The sequence below is a fragment of the Copidosoma floridanum genome, unplaced genomic scaffold (assembly GCF_036245765.1).
Source record: "Copidosoma floridanum isolate Cflo_tuat_1 unplaced genomic scaffold, Cflo_Japanese_pri ptg000001l, whole genome shotgun sequence".
Lineage (NCBI taxonomy): Eukaryota > Metazoa > Arthropoda > Insecta > Hymenoptera > Encyrtidae > Copidosoma > Copidosoma floridanum.
Genome location: NW_028321878.1, coordinates 20,661,996 through 20,686,773, shown reverse-complemented (window position 1 = coordinate 20,686,773; position 24,778 = coordinate 20,661,996). Strand labels below are relative to the sequence as shown.

Sequence of the window (24,778 nt, the reverse complement as noted above, 5' to 3'; positions counted from 1 at the left end):
AATGTTTATTTAATTACATACAAATATTTTTTTACATTATGGACAGGGTCCATAATTATGGGGTCCACATTATGGGCAGGGTCCGTAATAGGGGGGTCCACGATAGGTTCAAAGTCCATCGAGGGGGTCCGTAATACGGATAAAATTTTTTTTTCTTGTTTCATCATTAAAATAAAAATAAGAAAACTTTTTGATAAAAAAAAATTTGATGTTAAAAAAGAATCAAACGACTTATACGTTACTATACAAGGTGTAGTTCTATTAACCGTTAGACACAAAATAAAGTTGAGCTGGAAATTTTTCTTAAAGGGTCCATAATTGGGACAGATACCCCTATGCGATATATGTACGTCCGAGCTTCCCACCGGTGTGTCGTTGGTTGGGGCTAAGTTGCCTCGGAGTTTAGTCGTACATATATCGCAAGGTGAACTTAGAGTGTGGGGTCCCGTCGCCCGTCACTCCAGTTTGCTAGTGCGGGTAATCTTACAAACGGTATTGTAAGATTACGGGATCGCGACTACTTTTGCAGATAGAATGGGTTTGAAAAATAAAAGAAATGGAAAGAAAAGAGACCTTTACAACGACTTACTTTTATTCAAATTTTAAGTTATTGATTGTGAGGAGACACTGAACGCGCGCGAGCAAGTCTGGAGGTCGAGTATACGTCTTAATAGATTTTAAAACGCTCTTTCAATGGTCGCTGACGACGGTGGCTGGATAAACGTATCGGAGTTGTCCTCCGATGTGAACGTCCAGTGAGAGAGTTGTCTCCGGGTTTGTCCTCCAGACGAGAGCTCTGATTTTTGACCAATTGCTCGGCCTTTTGTACGTTTCCAATACCTTGTGGTGCAGTTTGGCAGGGGTCACTAATGACTTGTTTTCCAATCAGGGGCTTTTCGAGTTCCTTTACTTTACTTAGAAACGGAGCGTATTATCTCGTTTAGCGTTCCCGTACTAAGTTTTGTGGGTATGATTATTATGCAGTAGTTTGTAAATCTTACAATAAAATAACTTATACAACCGATTCGGGCAAATCAAGCTGCTGAAAAAGAAGGAATAATAAAAATCTTACTGTTTCAGCTTGGTTGGCTCATATCGGGTGATTCTATAGTTTTTATAAATTTGCATCGCATTAAAAAAAAAAATATATATATATATATATATGTGTATATATAGGGGTAAACGCACCATCTACCGTACACCCGTAAATTCACTTTATTTTGTTACCATGATTGTAAGACAATTTGATACTAAATATTGACTCAGTAAATTTTAAATTGTTATTTAGGATCTCAAGAGAGCACTGAAATTTTTTTGAGGTGTAAGAGCTTGTTAAAATGATTTTATAATAAAAATATGAAATAAAAGTCGTGTTCCTATTTCCGTACTGCCGTTCTCATTACCGGACCCCATCTACCGTACCCGTTCCTATTACCGGACCCCATTCACCGTTTGACGACAGATTTGACTATAACCTCACATTTTTGTTTACAACTGCATATCGATCTCAGTGCCTGCTACATAAATCACGATGAAAATGTCAAAAGCAAAGAAAGATGGAAAATTGAAAATTAAGGAAAAAACGCCAAGTCAATTATGCAATTCAAAAAGATAGCAGACAGAAAAATCAAAAAAGAAAAACAATTACAGAGAGAGAAACTAAGATTAGAAAAAAAAAATAAAAAATTACGAAAGCAAGAAGAGAAGTTAAAAGCCATTGTAAAGAGAAAAAAGTCTGTTGAGGAAGATTTAATGGACGAGACAGAAGTTATTAATTTACAAAAGCAGATTGGAGAACTTTAAGAGAAACAATTTAAACTAAACCAAAAAAGAAACAAAGATCTATCATGAATAATTTTTAAAATGCAAGTTATTCTTGAATAATTTTTGCCAAGTGATGTTTTATTTAGTATTAATAGATTTAATTGTCGTTAAGCTGAAACTAATCTAAGTTTAATTACTGCTTGTTTATATGAAATAACTTATTTGCATTTATTGAAAAAAAATTTATTCATTAATAAGATTTCTGTTTCATATCATGAGATATTATTGCTTTTAAATATTTTAATTAGACTGACAAAAATCAGTAAAAAAGCTTAAGACTATAATAGTAATCAACTTACGATGTTATGAATATTCAAGAATAACTTGCATTTTAAAAATTACTCATGATGGATCTTTGTTTCTTTTTTGGTTTAGTTTTAATTGTTTCTCTTGAAGTTCTTCAATCTGCTTTTGTAAATTAATAACTTCTGTCTCGTCCATTATATCTTCCTCAACAGACTTTTTTCTCTTTACAATGGCTTTTAACTTCTCTTCTTGCTTTCGTAATTTTTTATTTTTTTTTTTCTAATCTTAGTTTCTCTCTCTGTAATTGTTTTTTTTTTTTGATTTTTCTGTCTGCTATCTTTTTGAATTGCATAATTGACTTGGCGTTTTTTCCTTAATTTTCAATTTTCCATCTTTCTTTGCTTTTGACATTTTCATCGTGATTTATGTAGCAGGCACTGAGATCGATATGCAGTTGTAAACAAAAATGTGAGGTTATAGTCAAATCTGTCGTCAAACGGTGAATGGGGTCCGGTAATAGGAACGCGTACGGTAGATGGGGTCCGGTAATGAGAACGGCAGTACGGAAATAGGAACACGACTTTTATTTCATATTTTTATTATAAAATCATTTTAACAAGCTCTTACACCTCAAAAAAATTTCAGTGCTCTCTTGAGATCCTAAATAACAATTTAAAATTTACTGAGTCAATATTTAGTATCAAATTGTCTTACAATCATGGTAACAAAATAAAGTGAATTTACGGGTGTACGGTAGATGGTGCGTTTACCCCTATATATATATATATATATATATATATGTTCCCATGATCGGTGTCGCAGTTTTAGGAGGATGGCAACTTGTGGTGCAATTGCATGGGATTACAATATTGTTGAAATCATGTGAAACACTTCTCGTTAAGAATTCAGTGCTCGGTCGCTATCATTTTTTTTATGCTGTTGGGAGTGCAAGTTCTATCTTTACGATGGCTTATCTATTGTTTTTGTACCTAGTTGATGGAGCTGCGTAGTTAAAAGCGTTCGGTAAACATTTAATTTTTAATGAGTTTGAAATTTGATTCGTTGCACTAAAAAACTTAACTGAAATCTCAGCATGCGTCTCCAACGTTACAGGATATTACATTTGTTACAGAAAATTTTGTAATGATTTTACAAATCTTATGCTTCTTAACTGTATGTAACTTACTACTCAGTACAATTAATAGTAAGTTGCAATTATTCATTCTAACACATCGCTTATGATAAAAAAGCAGCGTTTTGAAGTCAACTTGTCATTTTAGCAATTTAATTTTTAATTGAAACTAAGGGGCTTCACCCCCTCTGTGCTCTGAACACCAACCCCCAACTTCTAACCATACATATTTTCAATAATTACTTAATCAAATAGAATGGTTAAACTGCAATATATTAATCTGATTAAACAAGTAACTTTTGTTTTATTCAACCTGCAAAATAAAAATTTTTTTTTTAACCAAACTTTTGAATTGACCCTCTCAAAATCAGCCTAAGCCAATCACGTCTTGAATAGATGGTTCTAGTCAAATGACATTCTTCTTGTTAAGAAAGGAACATATTCGTATTTATCACATAAGCACCATCGCTAGCAGAGTTTTTTTTGGCCCGAGGGACGGCCCCAAGATACCGTAAGGTAGACCCGCTTAAATGGCGCATTTGTGGCGAACACTATTTTTCCTACTATATTTCAAGTGCGCAGTAGACGTCCACATGTTGCAAAAAATCCTCTGAGATAAAAAAAACTTGTTTTTTACGTGAGGAGTTTTATTTATTTTTCGACATTTACAGCATCTTTAGTAGGGAAAATTCTCTTTGCATCTCAAGAAAAGGATTGATAGCTTAGATTACTTCAAATACTGGGGGTTTTTCTTCTGCAGAAATCGTATGGTGGCGTTTAGTACATCCTTTTGTAGGTTGCCTACTTAGTTTTTAAGGACATACGTTGACAGCGTAAAAGAGCAAACGATAAGCAGTCTCTAAGTTACCTTGAACTTACCAAACATGAGATATAAGATGTATACACATAGTATATAAGAGTAAAAAATACAAAGCTATTGCTACTAAAATGTTTAGTAAACATTTAATTTGTTTTAAGTTAGGACAGTGATTGAAAATTATAAAATAGGAACGAAATATTCACTAACATCATATACTTAAGTTAATATACACTTGATAATAGGGACGGTCACCTTACAACAATTTACTTTGCTTACTGCTTCAAGCTATATATGTATGTGTATATATATATGTATATATATATATATATATATATATATATATATATAGTATAAATACACTTGATAATAGGGACGGTCACCTTACTACAATTTACTTTGCTTACTGCTTCAAGCTATATATGTATGTATATATATATATGTATATATATATATATATATATATATATATATATATAGTATAAATTTCTGTAAGATAAAACTAGTTTAATGATGATACCTACATATATATATATATATATAGTATAAATTTCTGTAAGATAAAACTAGTTTAATGATGATACCTACAGAGAACCTACCGTCTGCCTTCTTGCGCTGCTAAGGTACACCTTCTATCAGCTGCCTAAAAAGGTCTTTACGAACTAGGTAGGTAAGCTTAATAGATTTCTGATCAGGTTGGGATCTTCACCCCTTAAATTGAGTATCAAGTTAGGTAAGGTTAGCTAAGTTTAGGTAACCATAATATCTTAGGTTATTTTAATTCCCCTACTTTCCCAAACATCAATTTAGATTAAGAGATTAGAAAATGTCAGCTGAAGACAACAATAACTTACAGCATTTAGAAAATTAACAAGAGAAGCTAATGTCTTTTATAAGCAGCGTAATCCACTCCCTCCCTACTTAGTTTAAATTTTATATCTTATTTAACTTTCAAACCGAATAATAGATTAGGTTATTTTCTTACAAAGTTTTTTGGAAACAAATGAAACTTACTTTTCTCTTTTTGCTCGGTAGAATGTCACAAAAAAGTTTAATACTTCCAAGAGAGTTTCAAACTAGTTAAATAAGAGAGACGTCTTTTAATACTAAAAATTTTATTAAATAATAAAATTATCATTAAAAAAATCGATTGATTAAACCACTGTTAATTCAATATCCAACCCATGGTCATCACTAGGAGCGAAACGTACAAAGAAAAAAGTTCTTTATGATACCACTTTAAATTGGAAAAATCAATGATGATATATATGTATAAATATTTTTAAAAATACTGTCATAAATGTTTTATAAAATCATTTTTATTACTACGAGAGTAATATAATAGTGCATTTTTTAACAATAAATATTAGACAAAAACGAAAAAAATGTTGTTGTACAGTACAATAGTTGACTCTTAAGCTTTTGTAATTTTGAATTTCCGTTCGCTACTTTGTTTAAAAAACTTTAGGTTATAAACTAAGAAAGAAAGTATTGTATAAAGTCAGACACAATTAATATGAAATGTTATATTTATTTTATCAAACACTATTCATTGTTATAGAAAAATTGGAATCTATAAAAACTGATGTTTATAAACTCACGTACAAGTGTTTATACATATGAATATGTGACAAAAAAGTTATGGAATTTGTAGCTCATTCTGTTTGTTACCAGCCAATAGTACCTTTCTTAAGATCTCTATACATCGAAGCTGTTATAATACCATGATTTTGATTGCAGTTCTCAAAACTTTTTGAACACCTACTATCATAGTTGGATTTCTTGAAACTATTATTAGGTCCGATAATTTTTCGTTGAAAAGTAGAATCAGCTGACTTGTAACGTATAATGGGCTCTTGCTGTTGTTTTTGTTGATTTGAGCAGTCACGTATGACCTGATTATAAAATCCTTTTCCTGCTTCAGAAGGTATTAGATGTTTGTTCTAAAACATAAGAAGTGAACCTTAATTTTCATTATCAACAAATAAAGAACCAACTTATTAAAGCATGAAAATAAAAACTTATAGTTGTGTATTTCATATGAAGATATGTATTAAAATAATACAGTGAGATAATTTTATTTCTATATTACATGCACTGACTTTCTACTATAACCCAAGTGCCCGGTAGTATGATTTTTTTACTTTGCAACAATACTTCTTTTTCTATTTTTATGCCTAAAACAAAAAATTCTGTATTTTAATATTGGTATTAAGTGTTTTATTCGTCATTTTATAAAAAAAGTCCGATTATTCTGGTAAGAAACTTTTTTCCTATTTATTTCGTTATAATTGACATTTTATAACAGTTTTGTTCAAGCGATGCAGTAAAGCAATTTTATTTAAAAAAGCATTTTTATGTTTTTATCACAGACTACAACCTACCTGTCCGCAAGATCATTGTATTTGCCCTATAGATAACATGAATTACATATATGTCCAACTGAGATATATGTTATGATAAAATAAGGCTAAGTGAGGAACTGTGAGAGAAATTGTGATAAGCTGCATCTAAATTACTACATTATATATATATATATTTAAATATTTTACAGCCATTTTTTGAGAACTATGCCCTATAGACTCTGCACTGCTGTGTTACTATGCATTTACATGCTATCGTCATTGGCATAGTAAAAAACCGCCTCAGATTTAATTGTGACATCAATCACTTACACAGCAAAGGGGACTTTATTTTACATGGCTTCCGAACCATTTGGCCGCAGTTGGTAATACGCACTTAAGAAATAAGTTTCTCAGAGGTGCGAGCCAAGTGAGTGAAGGCCGAGTCTCGAACTCGTGAGCATGTGTTACCAAGCCCCCGAGCTACAAGAAGTACAGCCTTTACCACTGTGCTGCCGTGGCCGACTATGTATATACTATATATAGTGATTTTGGTATAGCAGGTGACAAACCACACCACCAACCATGTACCGACTTCCCATCAGTTCACAAGTCCCCCAACAAAATAAGATAAAATACTTTTTTTTACTATATTTATATTAGTCTGTAGCCCCCCCCCCAAAGTTCCTTACTACCCCCGTCCAACTTTCTCAAGTCTCCCCCCCCCACCAGTCATGACTCTCTTATTTAATAACTAATGGGCTCATCATTATTATTCAGTTAAATGTTTTAATGTCATACACGAGGTCATACATCTATTTTTTGCACACCAGCCATGAGGTAAATGTCCATTGATCTTTTTTTTTCTTTTCATTATTTTCATTAACATACAAGATTTTTGAATTTGAAATCTCAAATTCGATTTGAATTCTGAATATGTACAAAAGCTTGTACAAGTGCATATACATGCTTGCATTTGCAGGGAGCTTGAGAAACACAAGTACTACTTACACTCTTAAAGCTTTTTTTAAAATTTTATTTAAAAATTTTTCTATAAGGCTCTGTGCATTTGGGCAATCCCGGCAAGAGACAGTTTCTCTCCCTCGACGGCGCCACCTGATATAAGCGCATAGCGAATAATGAAAAGAGTGTATGTTTCCAAATAATGTATGTGTCATGCATTGACAATTTTTTTGCAAGCATTATATTCAAATGATGACATTGGAAACAACATTTTGGGTTATCTGAGTCACTTTATTAAGTACTCATTATGATATAAGTAAAAAATACTCCCTAGGCTACTTTTTTTATGTAATATCGATCATTAACAGATTATTAAAGAGCATGTTATAGTTTTTAGTATATTTATAAAAATATTGCCATTACAATCACCTGAACTTATCGTATTTTGAATAGTATATGTCAATGTTACATTAAACAATACTATTTTCTAGGTTCGAACCGCACTTTATGAAAGTTGCAATATTTCAAAAGAAGAAAGTGAAATGCTACTGATGGCTTTATCTTTACGTTATAACCTACCTGATGTTGGCTTAGAAGATCTGCTTAAAGTTGTTGATTGTCATCTCCCACACCCACAATATAAATCAAAATACTTGTTTCTTAAGGCTTTTCAACATCCACAGTTAATAGAGCACTACTTCTGTGATGTTTGTCTTTGTACATTAATTTTTGTTGACGACCGAGCTGCCTGTTGTCACAAAAATTTTATAAAATCTGTACTACGTAAGGCAGGACAATATTTCATTTCGATTTCTCTTGAAGAACAACTAAGAGAATTAGTAAATAGCGGACTGTATTCTCATCTTCGAAGAGTTAATAATGAAGAAAGTGACGTTATAAACGGAAGAGTGTATAAGCAACTAATAAATGGTATAAGTGCAGATGATCTAACAATAACGTGGAACACAGATGGCGTTAGTATTTTCACATCATCAAAAGTCACAATGTGGCCTATCTTAGTTAAAATTAATGAGTTAGACTACAGATCCAGCAAAAGTAACGTTTTACTATGTGGACTATGGATTTATAAAAAGAAACCAGTTATGAGTGATTTTTTAAAACCTTTTGTGACCGAAACGAAAAATTTGTGTAGAAATGGATTTAACAGTACGACATACGGGAGTTCAGTGGTCAAAAACATTAAGGTTCATACAATTTTATGCACAGTAGACTCTGTTGCAAGACCTTTAATCCAAAATGTCAACCAATACAATGGTGCCCATGGTTGCTCATACTGCTACCAAACAGGAGAGCATGCAGTAGTGGGAAGAGGTAAAGCACGGGTCTATCCGTTTGAAAAAATTATGTTAAGATCTAAACACTCGCATGAAAAGCTAGTCGAACTAGCTTTAAGAACAGGAAGCGTTGTTAAAGGTGTCAAAGGACAAAGCGTTGTTGCAACGCTCCCATACATGGATCCTGTTCATTCATATCCACCCGATTACATGCATTCTTGTTTATTGGGAGTAGGAAAACTGTTTTTTACGGAATGGTTTGACTCAAAGAACAATGAAAAATCATGGTACATGGGTACTAAAAGTAAAGAGTTTAACGATCGTTTCTTAAATATAAAACCTCCATGCGAAATCACTAGAATCCCTAAAGAAATTAATGATAAATTAAAAGCTAATGAATGGAAGAACTTAATTATTTATTACAGTTTACCTTGTTTGAAAGATTAAATGCCTTCAAAGTACTTGAAACATTGGTTTCTTTTTGTTTACAGTATAAGTACATTAAGCAAGACCAAAATAACGCCTGATGAAATTAAAAAATGTGAAAAAGCATTAGAAAGTTTTGTTAGAGGTGTTGAAAAACTGTACGGAAAAACGTTTATGAAGTTTAACGTCCATATTTTACTTCATGTGTGTAATTTTGTAAAAAATTATGGCGCGCTGTGGGCTTGGTCTGTTTTCATGATGGAAAGTTATAATGGTGTCATAAAAAAGTTGTTTCATGGAACTCAGTACGTTCAACAGCAAATTTGCAAACTGTATTTTAGATTAAGATTTATAAAAAACAATTCTTTTGTATTTGATCATCCAGATTGTTCAGATAACGTTACAAACCTTTTTATTAAAATAATGAACTAATGTAAAATTAAGAATTGTCTAACGTACGGACCATAATTGAGAATATTTGGGAAACCCATTCGCAAGGCTATTACAGCTGTAGAAAAAAATGAGATTCAGAACTTGTTGGGTAATTTGATTGATGATGAAGTTTTATTTTTTGATCGTTTTATCTATAACCATACGCTCTTTCATTCAGTCAACTACAAACGACTGGTAAAGCGAAACAATAGTTATTGTAAAACAAATAATTGTTTCATGTCAATTTATGGCCTCATAAAAGTGAAGTGCATAAGTTCTGAAGAAGAAAAATTTATAATATTAGGCAAAAAATTAATCGTACAAAATGAAATTTTATGCTGTTATAGCAACTTAAATTCTAATTCGTTTTCTTGCGTTGTCAAAGAAAGTCATATAGTTGTCTCTTGTAAGCCGGAGGCATTACAAAACAAATGTGTTGGTGTGCCTTATTATGGCAATCTTTGTATTTTTCCACTTGTAAATACACAAGAAACTGATTAAGAGCAAAAAGCTAATAGTTAAAAGTTTATATTCCATTAATTAGAAGCTAGCTACTTATTCTTAAAAGTAAAACAAAAAATCAAAATCAAGAAAGTTCGTTAGTATATTTATAATATACATAAATAAAGACGTAAAATCACTACTTCAATTTATAAATTTCTTTCACCTATCCTTATTAATTCATACATAAACAATCTTACAGATTTATAACAACTTCCAGTACGTTTCGGCATTACTACATGCATTTGTTTATGCATAAATTTATCCATATGTTTTTCCATAATTAAGTGCATTATTTTATGCACAAATTTATGCATAAATAGGGGGCGAATTTCATGCATATTCTTATGCACAAACTTTTGCATAACTTTATGTATAAATTTATGCATAATTTCATGCATATTTTGATGCATAAACTTATGCATATAATTTTGGTAAGGGATAGTAATTCATACATGTATAACAATTACTATCTCATGGGCTAATAAATTTTTAACAGTTTCAGATGTATAAAAATAATCGAACGAATAATGATTTGATGCATACAGTAATAATTGAGGGATCAAAGATTACAAAAGAACATTTATAAGACGGATTGAGATCGCCGAAAATGAAAATTTTTGTCAGAATATTTACTATCAAATATAGTTTAATTTTAATCTCATTGTAAATTGGCTAAAAAAAATTAATTGGTCTGTAATAATAAATTATTTGTTGCTTTGATACGTTTCCCTAATTAACTATATTTATAGCATTAATAAAAATTTAATCTATCTATATAAATCTATACAGATTTATAAAACATAGCAATACAAAGTACTTTAGAGTTACATACATCACTGTTTTATGTGTTAAATTAAAAGACTTTTATTATAAGTTGGAGTGGCAGCGAGGGGAATCGTTGCGCAAAGCGCATAAGGGGGTGGAGCCTTATTAGAATATACATACTAGTAAGGTTCAAGCCCCTGAATGCTTCGCACGTTAACCTCTGAGAGATGATTACAACTTGAAGTGCTTTTAAACTTTTTTAGAAATTTTCTATTCTGGACTTTGATTATCTCATCCACTTTCATTCTAGTATTTTTAAAAAAATAATAATTATGAATAATACATAAAAATTTACCAAATAAAATTTACCACATTCATATATCTTACACATTATTTTACATCTTTAACAATCAAATTATAAAATCAATCAAACTCTAACACTTTACTCAACGATTTGAACATAATTATTTATTTGCGTATGTATAATTATATTACACCTACACATGACTTTGTACGTTCTCGATGTCAAGCAAGTTCGACTTTCTGTTAAAATGTATACTTGGTGTTTCTATTATAGAACGTAAAGTACATTAAAAAAAATGATTATATAAAAAAAAGGAAGGAAATGGTTTTGTGCTCGATCGCTTGCTGGAAGTTATCTGTGGCATGCTATCGATCTAGCCACCAACGTACACAACTAAGCGTTACACTAATACTATTATTATAACATTAGCAATATTAACACAGCAGGTTAGAAAACTATCATGTATTTTTAATCGTGTGCCAATTATAAATTAATTAATCTTTACTTCCGAAAAACATGATCATTTATTTATAGAATTAAAATCAAATAACTACGCACTATCTCCATGCCAAACAAATTTCACCCTCTGTTGAAATTCATACTTGGTATCTCTATTATAGAGCTAGCATTATAGAATTAACTGTTTGCGCTACGCGCCACCGGGTGGCCACACTCCCCTCTACCCGGCCCAGTGCGCCGAGCGCAAAGAACCACTTTTTGACCATTAATGTTTAACATGTAGATTCTTGACAAACTAGAACGTTTTTGAAAAATTAAGTTACATTGTGCTGAAACTTTTTTGTGGCCATTTTACGAAAGGAACTTTTTTTAGTTTTCTTAGTGGTTCGCGAAAAGTTGACAACCGATCTTGCTGAAATTTAGTGTGTATGTCAAGTACTATGATACGTACCTTGTGTCTGAATTTGAGCTTTTCATATTAATTAAAACGCGAATTCTTGAATCTTAAAAAATGGCCAAAAACGATAGTTTTCTGCAATTTGCGAGAAAATGGCTTAACCGATTAGAACTCAACGCAACTTATTCATTTTGTCATAAAATTGCGTAACTTTTTTGTGCTTAATTTTTGTCGTGCGATTTTTATTTTTTTTTTTTTCTAAGCGCAAAAAACCTGTTTTGGCCACTTGTACCACTTTTTTGGAGGCTTTTGCTGAACTTAATAGGTGTTTAAAAGTAGTACAATTTGTTATAAATACGAAAAACTAACTATAGTAATTTTTTTCATACTACTATCAATTTCCCGAAATTTCAATAAATTTAAAGCTAATTCTATCATACTAAGCGTAGAGTGCAGGTGGGTGAGCGGGTTGAAAAAAGGTGAAGGGAGATAAAGAGTGAATCTAGTCTTACACCTTTATTATGTAATATATATGATCATATACATTATAATTAATAGTATGCTTTTGACTGCTATCATGGAGGATAGCGGAAGGCCGACCGGAAGGGGAATTTGAAATGTGAGGGGGGAACGAGGGGACTTTATTATTTAAGGATATTTTTAATTGGATTCATTTGGAATCAAAATATTGAGATTTTTCTCTAATTTTGGCAGGACGGACTAATGAAATAATTAAAAATTTTGAAGTGTGACGATCGTTAGTGAGGGGGTGAGAGAGAGTTGGTGACTGAATGTGGTCGTACTTGTCATGTCTTGTCTTTATGGTTGGCTTTGTGTCACTGCTGTGACAACGGTATGCCACATTAAATCTTTTTGTTATGTGCATTTAACTGTATACTCGAGAATCAATAATTCGAGGCACCGTTGATTCTTACTGCTCCACGGCACGGTATGCATTACACCGCAGAGCCAGGCACCGTTTCCCTTACTCTCAGATGGCACGGTAGCATAACACCATATACTGACGAGGAGTTCTACAGCATTTGGGACGTATGGAAAAAATCACAGAGGTACCCGCGAAAAAGTGACGGAGCGGGGTCTTGAACCCGAGCCCTCCAGACGGAGGGCAAGCGCTCTCTAACTTAAGAATGTGATCGTACAACTGTGTGTGAGTACGTGTGTGTGTGTGTGTGTATGCGCGCGCGCACTTTCCGTATAGAAATGGATTTTTTAAATGTAAATATTCTGGTCATTTTCATGGCTTCACAAAAAGACTGATTAGCGGTGATTTTAACAGATGTTACTATTTTACCATAATGTAAAGTATTATCCCACATATGTGTACATCATATTGTACATATATGTGTATTTAAATTATTTGATAAAATAATCCATACAATAAAAAAAATGATCAATTTACCTGTCTATTTGCCTATTAGGCAGTGTGAAAAAAAAAATTCACAAATTTGATTAGGTTAGGTTATTAAAGAATTTTGCCTTATATTAGGAGGGCGTAGGGGAGTATGGTTGGGCGTTATTGGCGAGATAAAAGCGTGAGGGTAGATGAAGGGGTTAACTAAAATTTAATTAGATTAATTTTATGAAACAATAAAATGAATTTTGTCTTATTTTGTGGGAGGCTGAAGGGGAACGAGGGGGCTAGAGAGGTAGAGAAGGCGCAGACCACCCTTCTAAATTACTATATAATATAGAAAGATATATATTTGAATACTGTGGATTTTTTATCATTTCAACATGGCACGTAATAAGATAATGCATCTTGCATACCCAATGGACCTCCTCACAGAATATTTTAAGTTAATAATTGTTGCTAACTATTATTTATAATTTTACGAGTAAAAGCTATATATATACACTACTAGAAATTGGATATACTACGGTAAACAACCTTGTAAAACCAAAAATACTACACAAGTTTACTTAGTGATAAACAATGAGAAATCATTCAAATTTTTACTTTAGACTTTATAAATTTTTCAGCCAAAAACGACAAATTTTACCATACAGCTGCTTGATATGTTTATGTTTAACGCAAGTCCATGAGTTAAAAAAAATTTCTTTATTTTAATAGTAAATTTTTTTTATTTTTTATCTGAAATATTTATTGCAAAAATGTATTGATTACATTACCTTCCAAGTAAAAAAAATCGTATTTAAAGCAAGAAAATACAAAAATTAACCTTTTTTAAAAGTTAAAATTTTGAAAAGCCATTAGACACTTACTTACACATGGACGATGAAAGTTAAGATGATATATAAAAATGAAAGATTGGCACATTTATTTTCATTTTATAGAATGCAAGTAGATATTTTGCATGTATTAGAATGTCCTGACATTTTTAGGTTTAGCCTTTTATGTCCATCTCACTATAATATACTTATTAGCTAGGTATGCTTTGGTGGATTCATTGATCATTACGAATACGTTTAAAAAGTTATTCACACTAGTATGTACGGTAATTACAACTTATTTTATACTATACCATGATTGTGACAAACCTGTGATATTTTCGTAACATATTTATTATAATGAAAGACATCAAAATTTGGGAGTTTTTCCATTTTTTCCTTTTTATGACCAACGTTATTGGTACTTAGTCTGCACTGTTGCTGATTTTGTATCATGACTGGTCTATTAATGGTAGATGGTCGAAGCAATTTTGGTTTTTGAGTATCTGGTGCATGAAAGCCGTATGAAGAGATGCGCTAGAGAAATTTAAAAAATTAAGAATACATTTCTTTTAACTTCAAATTTTTTTTGTTTATTATATTACATGTTGAATACTTGTACTTCATAAAAATATGCTATATAAAAGCTTAAATCTTTTAAACGACACATTGTACCTTTAGGCCAGTACACTGAGGGAAATTTTCAATAAATTTTACGACAAATGTCTAAAAAAATTACTGTACAGAATGGTAATCGTCCGACTAGAATGTCACTCCGGAGTTTAAACCTATCATCAACGATTTTTACCGTTACACTCCGTATAAATTATTGTGTGCCCAAAAAAACTTTTCCTCGCAAACGAATGTTCACTGAAATTAAAACAGAGGTGACAGTTAACGTATTTGTTGTCAATACAAAACGCTTCACAAGATAAGTTTCCTGACAAAAAAATATTCTTTTTAAACAAAGTTCCTTGTGCCAGGTTCAGCGCAGGGACGTAGCCGTGAAAAAATGTAATGTTACGAAAAAACAAGAGAATAAAGAAGACCGACAACTACTCCCTCCCATGCAGTGCCTCTGCTCCCCACTCTCTGCACACGAGCTGTATTTCTCTCTCTCTCTCTCGCTTTCTCTTACACACTCTACCACTGCATGAGACTATTATACTTCTCTCACCAGTCTCACCTCGTTCTCAAGATCAGATAGCTCTCAGCCATCGAAGCATTACACGCCTTGAGAGGAGTGTTGTCAGATTTCATTATCGAAGAAGATAGTATCGACAAATTAGACTGCATACAGAAGTTGAGTGACGCAGACAAGTTATTGTCAGATCTTTTATTGAGTCAAAACAAAATTCATAGAGCGTTTATATGAATGGACCTGGAAAAGGATATCAGATCCTTATTGGAAGATGAGACGAAAGCAGACAAGAGGCTATTTGGTAAAAAGTTAGAAGAAAAAGTCAAAACTCCTAAGCAACCTGTTTCCAATGGAGCGTCTTTAAACTTCAACAGCCTGCATTGTATTATCTTGTACCAAAGGTTTACGATTAAAGGTTAGAAAAAATAAGCTAATTAATGCAATAAATTAGATCTTATTAGCAAGCTCTTGCAAAATTAGATTTTTTACTTTGGTTTTTGGTAAACTAGTAGCAGCAACTTCAGCAGTGGAGTTTGGGTTTGTACACTTGAAATCACTGGAAAAAAAAAAAATTTAGCCTTAAATAAGAATAGTTTTAATTTAGATAAGACAATGGTAATTCCAGCTTCGATAAGACCAGATCTGATTTGGTGAAGAGATAAATTACCAGCTTCTTGCGATAAATTAAAATCCTTCAACTACGAATGGCAATTAATAAAGAAATTCATGGATTTTGGAGTGATAGTTTAAAACCACAGCATATTAACTTGAAAGAATTACTTGCTGCTAAATTTTCTCTTGAGGGTTTAACTGTGGGTGTATCTAATTTTCAAATTCTTCTAAGAATTCATAATATTACAGCTATTGCTTGGTTATGTAAATAAAATGGGCGGGGTTGAGTACCCCAAGTTTATTTCTTTATCAAAACAGAGAATGTCTTGGGCCGAACAGATAAACATTTTTCTTTTTCCTTCATGTATAGCTTCGTCGGGAAATGAAGTAGCAGATATACTTTCTAGGCTCACAAATGTCGATACGGAATAAGAGTTAAATAAGATGTATTTTGATGAGATTATACGCGTGTTTGGACATCTAACAGTGTATTTATTGCGTATAACAAAAAAAAATGTGATGTGTTTTTCTCCCACTGATCGGATCCACAAACCTCTTTAGTCAGTGCTTTTATTATAAGCTGGTCAAATATTGATTTTTATGCTTTTCCTCCATTCAGTATAATCTTGAAGACTTTGGTTAAGATAGGCACAACGAAGCCTCTGATATCTCAGTAGTACCCTTTTGACCTAATCAGCCATAGTTTCCTCTCTTTTGTAAATTGTTGATAGAAAAAAAGTGTTCTTAGGGCCTGCTCATGATCTTTTGCTATCTCCTTGTAGGTCCAGGATGCAATCGACAGTCGAGTCATCTCGTTTGATTGCAGGTAAACTATTTACGAAGTCTTTTTAAGAAGAGCAAACCCTTAGAACCTATTGATATCTTATTTGCCTTGCTAGCCTCTACAATAAAGCAAAATGGATTTGCTCTAAGGTCATGGTGTATATTTTGTACTTCTAAGCAGCTATATCGTTTTAACCCAGACAGGAAGAGTTTGTTAAATTTTTTAACTAATCAGTTTAATAAAGGACATTTTTATAGACCTTTGAATTCATCTAGATCGGCAGTTTTATGGAGGCTATTTTACCACTAGGGGTGCTTTCCATTTCATGTGGTACTCTCGTATATTTCGTATATCTATGTATTACGACGCGCACGCACTCACATAAAATATAAATATACTAAGACGTACTGAGAACCCCATGTGTTAGTTCTCTATGTGTTAGAATACTTACTATTTGTTAGAATAGTTCTCATTGTTTTCAAATTCTTCTATGAAAACCCCTTGATCTCAAGACTTTTTGAGAGAACTTTTGCAATGCGTCCAGCCAAATTAAAATACTCTCATACTTAGGATGTTTTCATAGTTTTCTCTTACCTAAAACCCCTTGACCCTTTAAAATAATTGGATTTAGAATATTCTTTAAGCCTTAATATTATCAAAGATTAAAGTGTCCAATATATGTAGTACCCCTAAGGATTAAGAAATTAAGATTGCTGAAAAAATAAAGTCCTCTGGGTCAGATCGATTCCAACCCCGCCTAGTTTTACCTAGATTTGTAGAAGAACCTAGTATATATGAAGCTTTAGTACCGTTTAGTACTTGAGTGCTATTTATCAGCTACAAAAGAGTTAATGGGGACTCAGAGACAGAGACTCTTTATTACTCTTAGGAAACCACATAGGCCTGTTACTTTCTGAAGTATTAGTAGACTAGCGGCCCCCCGTCTCGGCTGCGCCCGAGACTTACAAAATGGAGCACCGTAGTGTGTTGACATGTAATATAAAACGTTTTCAGTTAAAAATTTTACATATATTTCGGACACTTCTCAGAACAAAAATCTTCTTATTAGAAACATGTTTCTTCGGAATCGATACAGTTTATTTGGTCAAATAATAAGGTGTAAAAATTAAAAAATTATAATTATGCTGAAAAGTACCATGCGTTCCTTATGCCATAAAATAATCGTTGGCCATAAGAAGCGATTGATTTGCAGTTTCTCCCGTATAATTTACAGAAAGGGCTATTTTTTAAAGCTGTTAAGATTTTAAACTCCCAGAAAATATGCATTAAAAAAAATTTTTTTTCTCTTATCTCACAACTTTATTACTAGAGCAACAAAGTCCTGGAGCTTAATCTATACATTTTTTATTGACACAAAAATACAAATATATTTTCTACATATTAAAAAATTTTAATGTAGATCTTTAAAGATTTAAGAGATTACTGTGAGGGTAAAATGAAAAGCTGATCCCTCACGTAATGGATTCTTTCTTTGGCGATTTTGGCTGTTCCAATCTTGATAAATTTTCTGCGTCAGTTTCTTGACGCCTCAAATTGTATTTATTAGATACATTTGAAGTTTTCTTTCCAATATACCCTGTTGCGACTATTAGCATACTTACGACTTTTGTGACCCTTTAAGGCTGTTTTCTGTCAACTTTGTTAAGTTCTAATACATTTGTTGGCAAGGTAGTTCAACGTCCGATGGCCCTAAAAAAGATCGGTGAACTTCATAAGTATACTCTTTCTTGACTGAAGTTAACAACAATTTTGACTGCCTAGGTATCTCAGGGTGATCTTCTCTGGCCTGATGTTGAAGCCCCAGACTGATTGGGAGAAAAATTACTAAGTCCGAAGCTTTGGAGCTAGTTGTAGTGCTCTTTCCTAACGTCCTGATATAACGTCGAAAACGTTGGTGTCTAAAGCACCTTTTTTTTTGCAGACTCAGTTGTTTTGATGATCTAAGGTGGAGAGATTAGTAGAGATTGGTTCGTAATGTTTTCCCGTTGGAGACTCCCGTTGGCTCAAGTTTTTTGTCCTTCATAGCTGTGAGGTTCACCCAACGCAGACCTTGGACAGGATCGGTGATTCCTGGTTGAATGCTTAGAGTTGAGAGGGTAATATAGGGTTGTTGGGTACTAGGGTTCCCAGCCTTGCGACGAACAATTCTGCTCGTGACGTTTGCCAGTTAATGACTGACTTGGTTTAATAGTGGCGGTCTTTATACATAGTCTTTTAGTCGACGAACCGCTTCCGGAAATGGTAGTAAAAATGTATTTGTTGGCAAGGTAGTTTACACTTAGGTAGCCCCTAAAAAGAACTGATGAGATTGATGGTTAAGTAGAGAACGTAAATGCTAACATTGGCCCTTAAAAGGGCCAGTGGTACAATTTCCAGTCATTCCTTATTATTATTCTTGATGACGGAGAGCCAGCTGCGGGTAGATTGACTCTTACCCTCGGAGTCTCTGTGGACGGAGACCATACATGAGGGAGGTACACCGCTGATCAAAAAATATCTCATCTTTGGGTTGTTCTCTGGATCACCAACCGCTCATAGTTAGTCGGGGAAATGTGGGGATGCCGTTGGGGACACGACCACTGAGAAGGAAGCCGTTATGGCTGCCCATGCCTCTCAGGGCTGTTTTTCCTGGCTTACATTTATAGTATAAACTTCTCTGAAGGCACGAGGCCAGATTGTGGTACGGCCACATAACTCTGAAAGGTTGGAGCAGGATATGATCTGGCTAGACACGTCTCCTGGTAATCCCCCGGAGACGTCATCGGTTAGAATAAATTTTTCATTGGTGGCACTCGTCAATCCTGGAAGTTCAGGGTGATAGTAGACCTAGATCACTTGCCCATTGAAGAAGAGCGTCGTCGGTAACCGGGATGCCCAGCTGCACGTCGATCATGTACATTCTCGATGCAGCTCGATGAACTGCCGGAGAACGACTGTATCTTACTTCGAGACGGTCCGGCGTATTATAACCACACTTATTCAATTCTGTTGCAGATAGCTTCGATTTTATGTCGACAGCACCTAGCAGATCCTACTGAAGTGAAAAGCTGGCGTATTTTTGCAAAACTTTGAGCTTATTTATTGCTATTGTAATTAAATTTTTCAAGATAAAAACCATACTAAAACCATCTAGGAAGTGTCAAGAATTGGTATGCAAAATTTCAGCAAAATCGGTTCAGTAGTTTTCGTGGTTAGCGATTACAACGGTTATAGCGACTTTGCTTTATATATTAGTAAGATAGATTAAAAAAGTTCTGTCCAAAAGTGGTGGAGACACCTCTATGTTTACAATAGTCATTCTACAAGACATATGTCCGCATTAGCGCAGCCTTTGAAGCTAGCATTAGTATCAATTTAATTAAGAGAACAGCAGAGTGGAGGGAGAAGTCACAGGTGTTCGCTAAATTTTATAACAGACTGATTGTACTAGACAACTATGGCTTAGCCTTAAAAGTGACTAAATTTCCGTGTAAATCCGTGTATTTATACTATTTTTGTACATTTTTTATCATTCAATAAAATTATTGAAAATTTGGAACAACTTATATATCTCTAAGAGTTAAACTTGGGCTAAGCCCTGAAGATCTTGAGAACGAGGTGAGAGAAGAATAATTGAAGATCAAACGAATAAACCTGTAAGTAAAGTTCAATCGTAATTATACGATAAAACGCCGTTCGAAGAGATCAAGGTCCCACCCATGATTTTTATAAACTTACATATATTATTTACTTCTATTTGTGTGTATATATATATTGAGAGTACACATATAGGGGTGCCTTATGTGTGTGTGTGCACGAGAGCGTTGGGGGACAATTTTGTATGTGGAATGCGCGAGAATTGAGTTGGTAAGGAACGCGCATTATGACGGTGGCGTTTGGTAGTGGTCCGGGAGTGGGGCCTCGCTGGAGAGGAGCTCGCTAAAGAGAGCTCGGGTAGGCAGTTCGAGTAGGTAAGCCCAAGGGGACGACACAGGGATCAACGAGGGACCCGTGTGGGACAGCCAGCACTTCTTGTCTGTCGCCGGAACTCTTCAAAAGAAGCTAACGGTATCACTACACACTGCTGCACGATCGAAAGATAGTAAGTGTTTCCTTTGTATTCTGGCATAGTCTTCTCATCAACTTTTGTTGATGAGTTCAGACTCAGGACAGAAAGTCTCCCTGGCTGCTTAATTGATTCAACCAAGTGGTGTTCCTGAGTCAGCGACCAGTAACAAAGGAGGGCTATTTTCTTTGTGTGTTAAGTTTCTCGGTGCGCAGTGGTTTGGCTTGGAGGAGGGTCCGCGGTGTTTTCCTTGTATTTTTTTTATCAGACGTCGCGTTTTCCTGGAAATTACTATTCGAGTCGTTGGTAGGAGTGGAGTATTTTTTCTATTTTTTGAATGGTGAATGATAAGCGTTGATCTCACTTACTGAGACCATTTAGTTGGCAGGTTGAAATTCCCGGCTGTTTAGTCAACCGAGAGGTGACCTTCCGACCGCTTTTTTATCATCCTTGGGGAGTTTTCGTTTGTTAGGAATCATTTGTATTTTTGTTTTGATGAGTTTTTGATTGGGTAAACGACGCTCTCGTGTTGTGGTCTGCACAGTGGCACGAGCTGTATGTGTACGCTGCCTCTGTATTCTTCTTTTCTTTTGATTTGAATATACAGTTTTGATGTATCAAAACTGTAGAGTATGAGCCGCGGTGCATTTCGATGATATTACTTAAATCTATAATAATTTTAGACGTATAATTACCTTACCCTTTACTATTTTTTTGTTTTTGTGTTAATAGAGTTGGGTTTTGAGTTCTCGTTAGTGAATAGTTTGTAAACCTTACTTTAAGAAAAATAAGTTTGACCGAGAAGGGTTACGTAGTGGTGAACGACGATATATCGGGAAGATTCCACAAAAGTGTTCATGAATCAATTATATATTTTTTCTTGTAATCCAAGGTGGTGCGATTCTTTGTTATAATTTTTTAAGTCTGAATTTTTATTACTTCATCCAATCATGCGATGACCTTTCATAAATACAAAAAAGTTTTTCATTTGTATAACTTTTTCTTCAATTCTTGAAACACACAAAGTTTATTTTATATGGCGTTAATTATTGTTCTGCAAACCATCGGAAATGAATTTTGATTATTAAAATAAATAATCGAGCATTGAAGCTGAGAATACGATGCATATTTTGTTTTTCGTTTGTCGTTAAGTTTGAATAAATATTGCGAAGCTAACCAAAATCCCATTGAGTTTTGACATTATTCAGTTGCCTCTACCCTAAACTCCTCTGTCCGCCATTGTTTAGCCTCGAACCACCCTCAACAAAAGTGGGCCGTTACAATATATGTACGCAAACCCCTTCAGTTTTTCGCAACTAAATTATTGAAGAAAGCTAAGTAATGACAGAGACGGCAGCTATGTATCTTTTTTTTTTTTAGGCTGTAAAGTTGTGACCTCTAGTGAACAATAGGGCTACTACAATGTAATCTCTTCAAACGAGATTCCAGGTTCATCATATAATGACGATCGAACTTCACTTACAGGTAGTGTTACCGACTCAGTTCGTATTACAATATTACCGGATCTGGCCCCTGTTACGGCCCCATAAGTTCTTGATATCTCATGTCTCCACAAGTCTTGACGCTGGCTCAAGGTTTTCTCTGCAGTCTTGCTCTTTCTCTCACGCTCTTGTTCTCTCCATCAACACTACTCTTCTACTATACCATTATCTCTATGACTACTACTCTTGCTCCCTCTTTCTTGAACATTTATTCTACCTTCTCCTACCCTATTCTACTATTCCATCCGTACGGCCACATTCACAGTAGCATGGTATGCGAGGGGTGTTCAAGATAAACCTAGTATCATGATGTAAAAATATAAGGTGTGGCGTTGCGCATCCATTTTGATTGACCAATCAGGAACGCTTCCATTGCGCCGCCATGTCTGTCTGCGAATTTCAAAAGCTTTTAAAATATAAAGCATATTAACATCAAGAAACTCGTGAAACAATATTTTTTATTTCAATATTTTCATTCCAGTTGTTTCAGTGACCAAACGTACAATTCATGAATATTTACACAGAAAAAACTCACTAAAATAGGTAATCATCCATCAATTGACGTACATGTAATTCATACGTATGTCTATATCTATATATATGTCTCTCACTTCGAGGTGGATGCGGGGGATAGGTTTTAGTTTCAACTTTGGCTATTTCGCTTCATTGTACAAGCTCTTCGGCGCTGTAGTAGTCACATCTCCCTCAAATATGGCGTCGTGATGGAAAGCGCAGAACGGCACGAAAATGAGATCTCGGAACGCCAAGCCTTGTATTTTTACATCATACCTAGTATTACCTTTGGTAGCCTCATGCCTCAAGTCCTTAGGAATATATCTATTCCCCCTCCCAGAATCTCAACTACCTATGGCATATGCTAGGGAGAGCTATATATATCGTACTTCAGTTAACAAAATCTTACATCAAGCAGCTCAAACACTCTTGTGCTTCGACCGATATTTCTAGGAGCTGAGCGTAAACTAAGAAAACGGTCGTACTTAATCAGTGTCAAATTACCCACGGGTCTCAATGTTTGTATTGTCGTTTACAATTGTAACAATTTGGTGACACCAAAGTAAATAAGCTCTTTGGATTAATTAGAACGTTATATAAGTACCACTGAACAAATATCAGCATCAGAATTAAAAATGTGGTTAATAAATTTGAATTTTATGTTGTTGGTTCGACGTCTTTAACCTTGGCCTCGACGGCATTTTACGAATAACAAAAATGGTTTTTTTCATACCTCCGATACAGGTGTGCCCATTTTTCTACGGGTGATATATTATTATATTTATAACACCAAGAAATGGTTTATAAGCCGTTTCGCCAAAGTACCTTTTTTTGCATTTAGCTGTGGTTTGCAAAAACTATCTATCTGATCTTGCTGAAACTTAGTGTGGTTATTGAAGATTACTAAAGCCAAGACTCTGACAAATTTCAGTCCTTACTTTTTATGCAAAAGAGAGTTATTAATTTTTGAATAGTGGCTCAAAAACCAAGGTTTTTGCATTTTGCAGGGAAATCACTGGACTAAATTGGGATTAACTGGAGCTTCTTTTGTTCACTTTCTTGACACACATTTTTTTTGTTAAGAAGCGTGTTTTACCATTTTTGCCATTTTATTTAAGCTTGAGCGGAAAATATTCTTTGTTGGATTTTATTACAACCGATGGGCATTGTTTAATTCCCTTCAACACATTTTTTTTGAGCTAATCCGAATTTTACCAAAAATTACCAACAGTTCAGCTAATTCGATCCCAATACTAGGGATCAGCACTACAATAGACTACACGAAAAAGATTGTATGTACACATCTGTATAATTATTTAGCTTCAGAGCACGAGCGTCGACTGTGGCATGGAAAGTTTTGCCAAGTTAAATTGAGAAGCAGATTTTGCCATGTTGCAACATAAAATGCTTAACTCTTAAGATATTCAAAGATATCTATGAACTTCGCAGATAAAATGCCACTGGCATCCCCTCTCCCCCCATGGACTGGGGTGCCGCATGTAATTTTCGGTCATAATATCTGTATTTAAAACTTTCATTAAAATTACTCAAAATGAACAAGCAAAGCAACAATAGATTTTATTTTTTTCGATAAAAAATTCTATGTGTAAAGCATAGCTAAAATTCATTAGCTTAATATAGCAGTTTAATGAATCGGAAACAGTATCAAAACATACTGTATGCATGCACTAAATTTGTATGAGAGTAAAAAACTGCTCGCTTTGAAAAAAAGGGAAATACATATATAAATATTATTACCTGATCCGATTCCATTGAATGTTGAGATCTTGATATTTGATTCTGATTAAGATACAAACAGCTCTTTGCTTGGCCTGGCGTGAAGTTTCGAAAGCTTCCGTTCATTCGATTACCAGCGTATTGTACAGAAATGTTAGTGCTCGAGATTCTTGTCGTTGATGCAGGAGGATGTTTTTTTGGAATTATGCGTTCTGAAATTAATTTTTAGGGCAAACGTCTTGTCATCTAAGTAAAAATGTTACCTTTTGAAAGCAGACTGCTTCAATTTATAAATCAAAATAATATTGATTCATTTATCAAATAAAT

The 24,778-nt window shown here is 33.9% G+C and overlaps 1 protein-coding gene and 1 pseudogene across 1 annotated transcript; one reads left to right on the top strand and one right to left on the bottom strand.

The window, feature by feature from the left end:
• Window positions 1-5,634: 5,634 nt before the first annotated feature.
• LOC149376078 (uncharacterized) lies at window positions 5,635-24,658 on the bottom strand. Its single transcript, XM_089592383.1, has 3 exons — window positions 24,473-24,658; window positions 14,427-14,633; window positions 5,635-5,962 (listed from the first exon to the last, which is right to left on the bottom strand). Exons 1-3 carry the CDS (start codon window positions 24,575-24,577, stop codon window positions 5,687-5,689), a joined length of 588 nt encoding a protein of 195 aa, XP_089448509.1. The 5' UTR covers window positions 24,578-24,658; the 3' UTR covers window positions 5,635-5,686.
• On the top strand, window positions 7,829-9,477 carry LOC149376079 (uncharacterized; annotated as a pseudogene).
• Window positions 24,659-24,778: the final 120 nt, after the last annotated feature.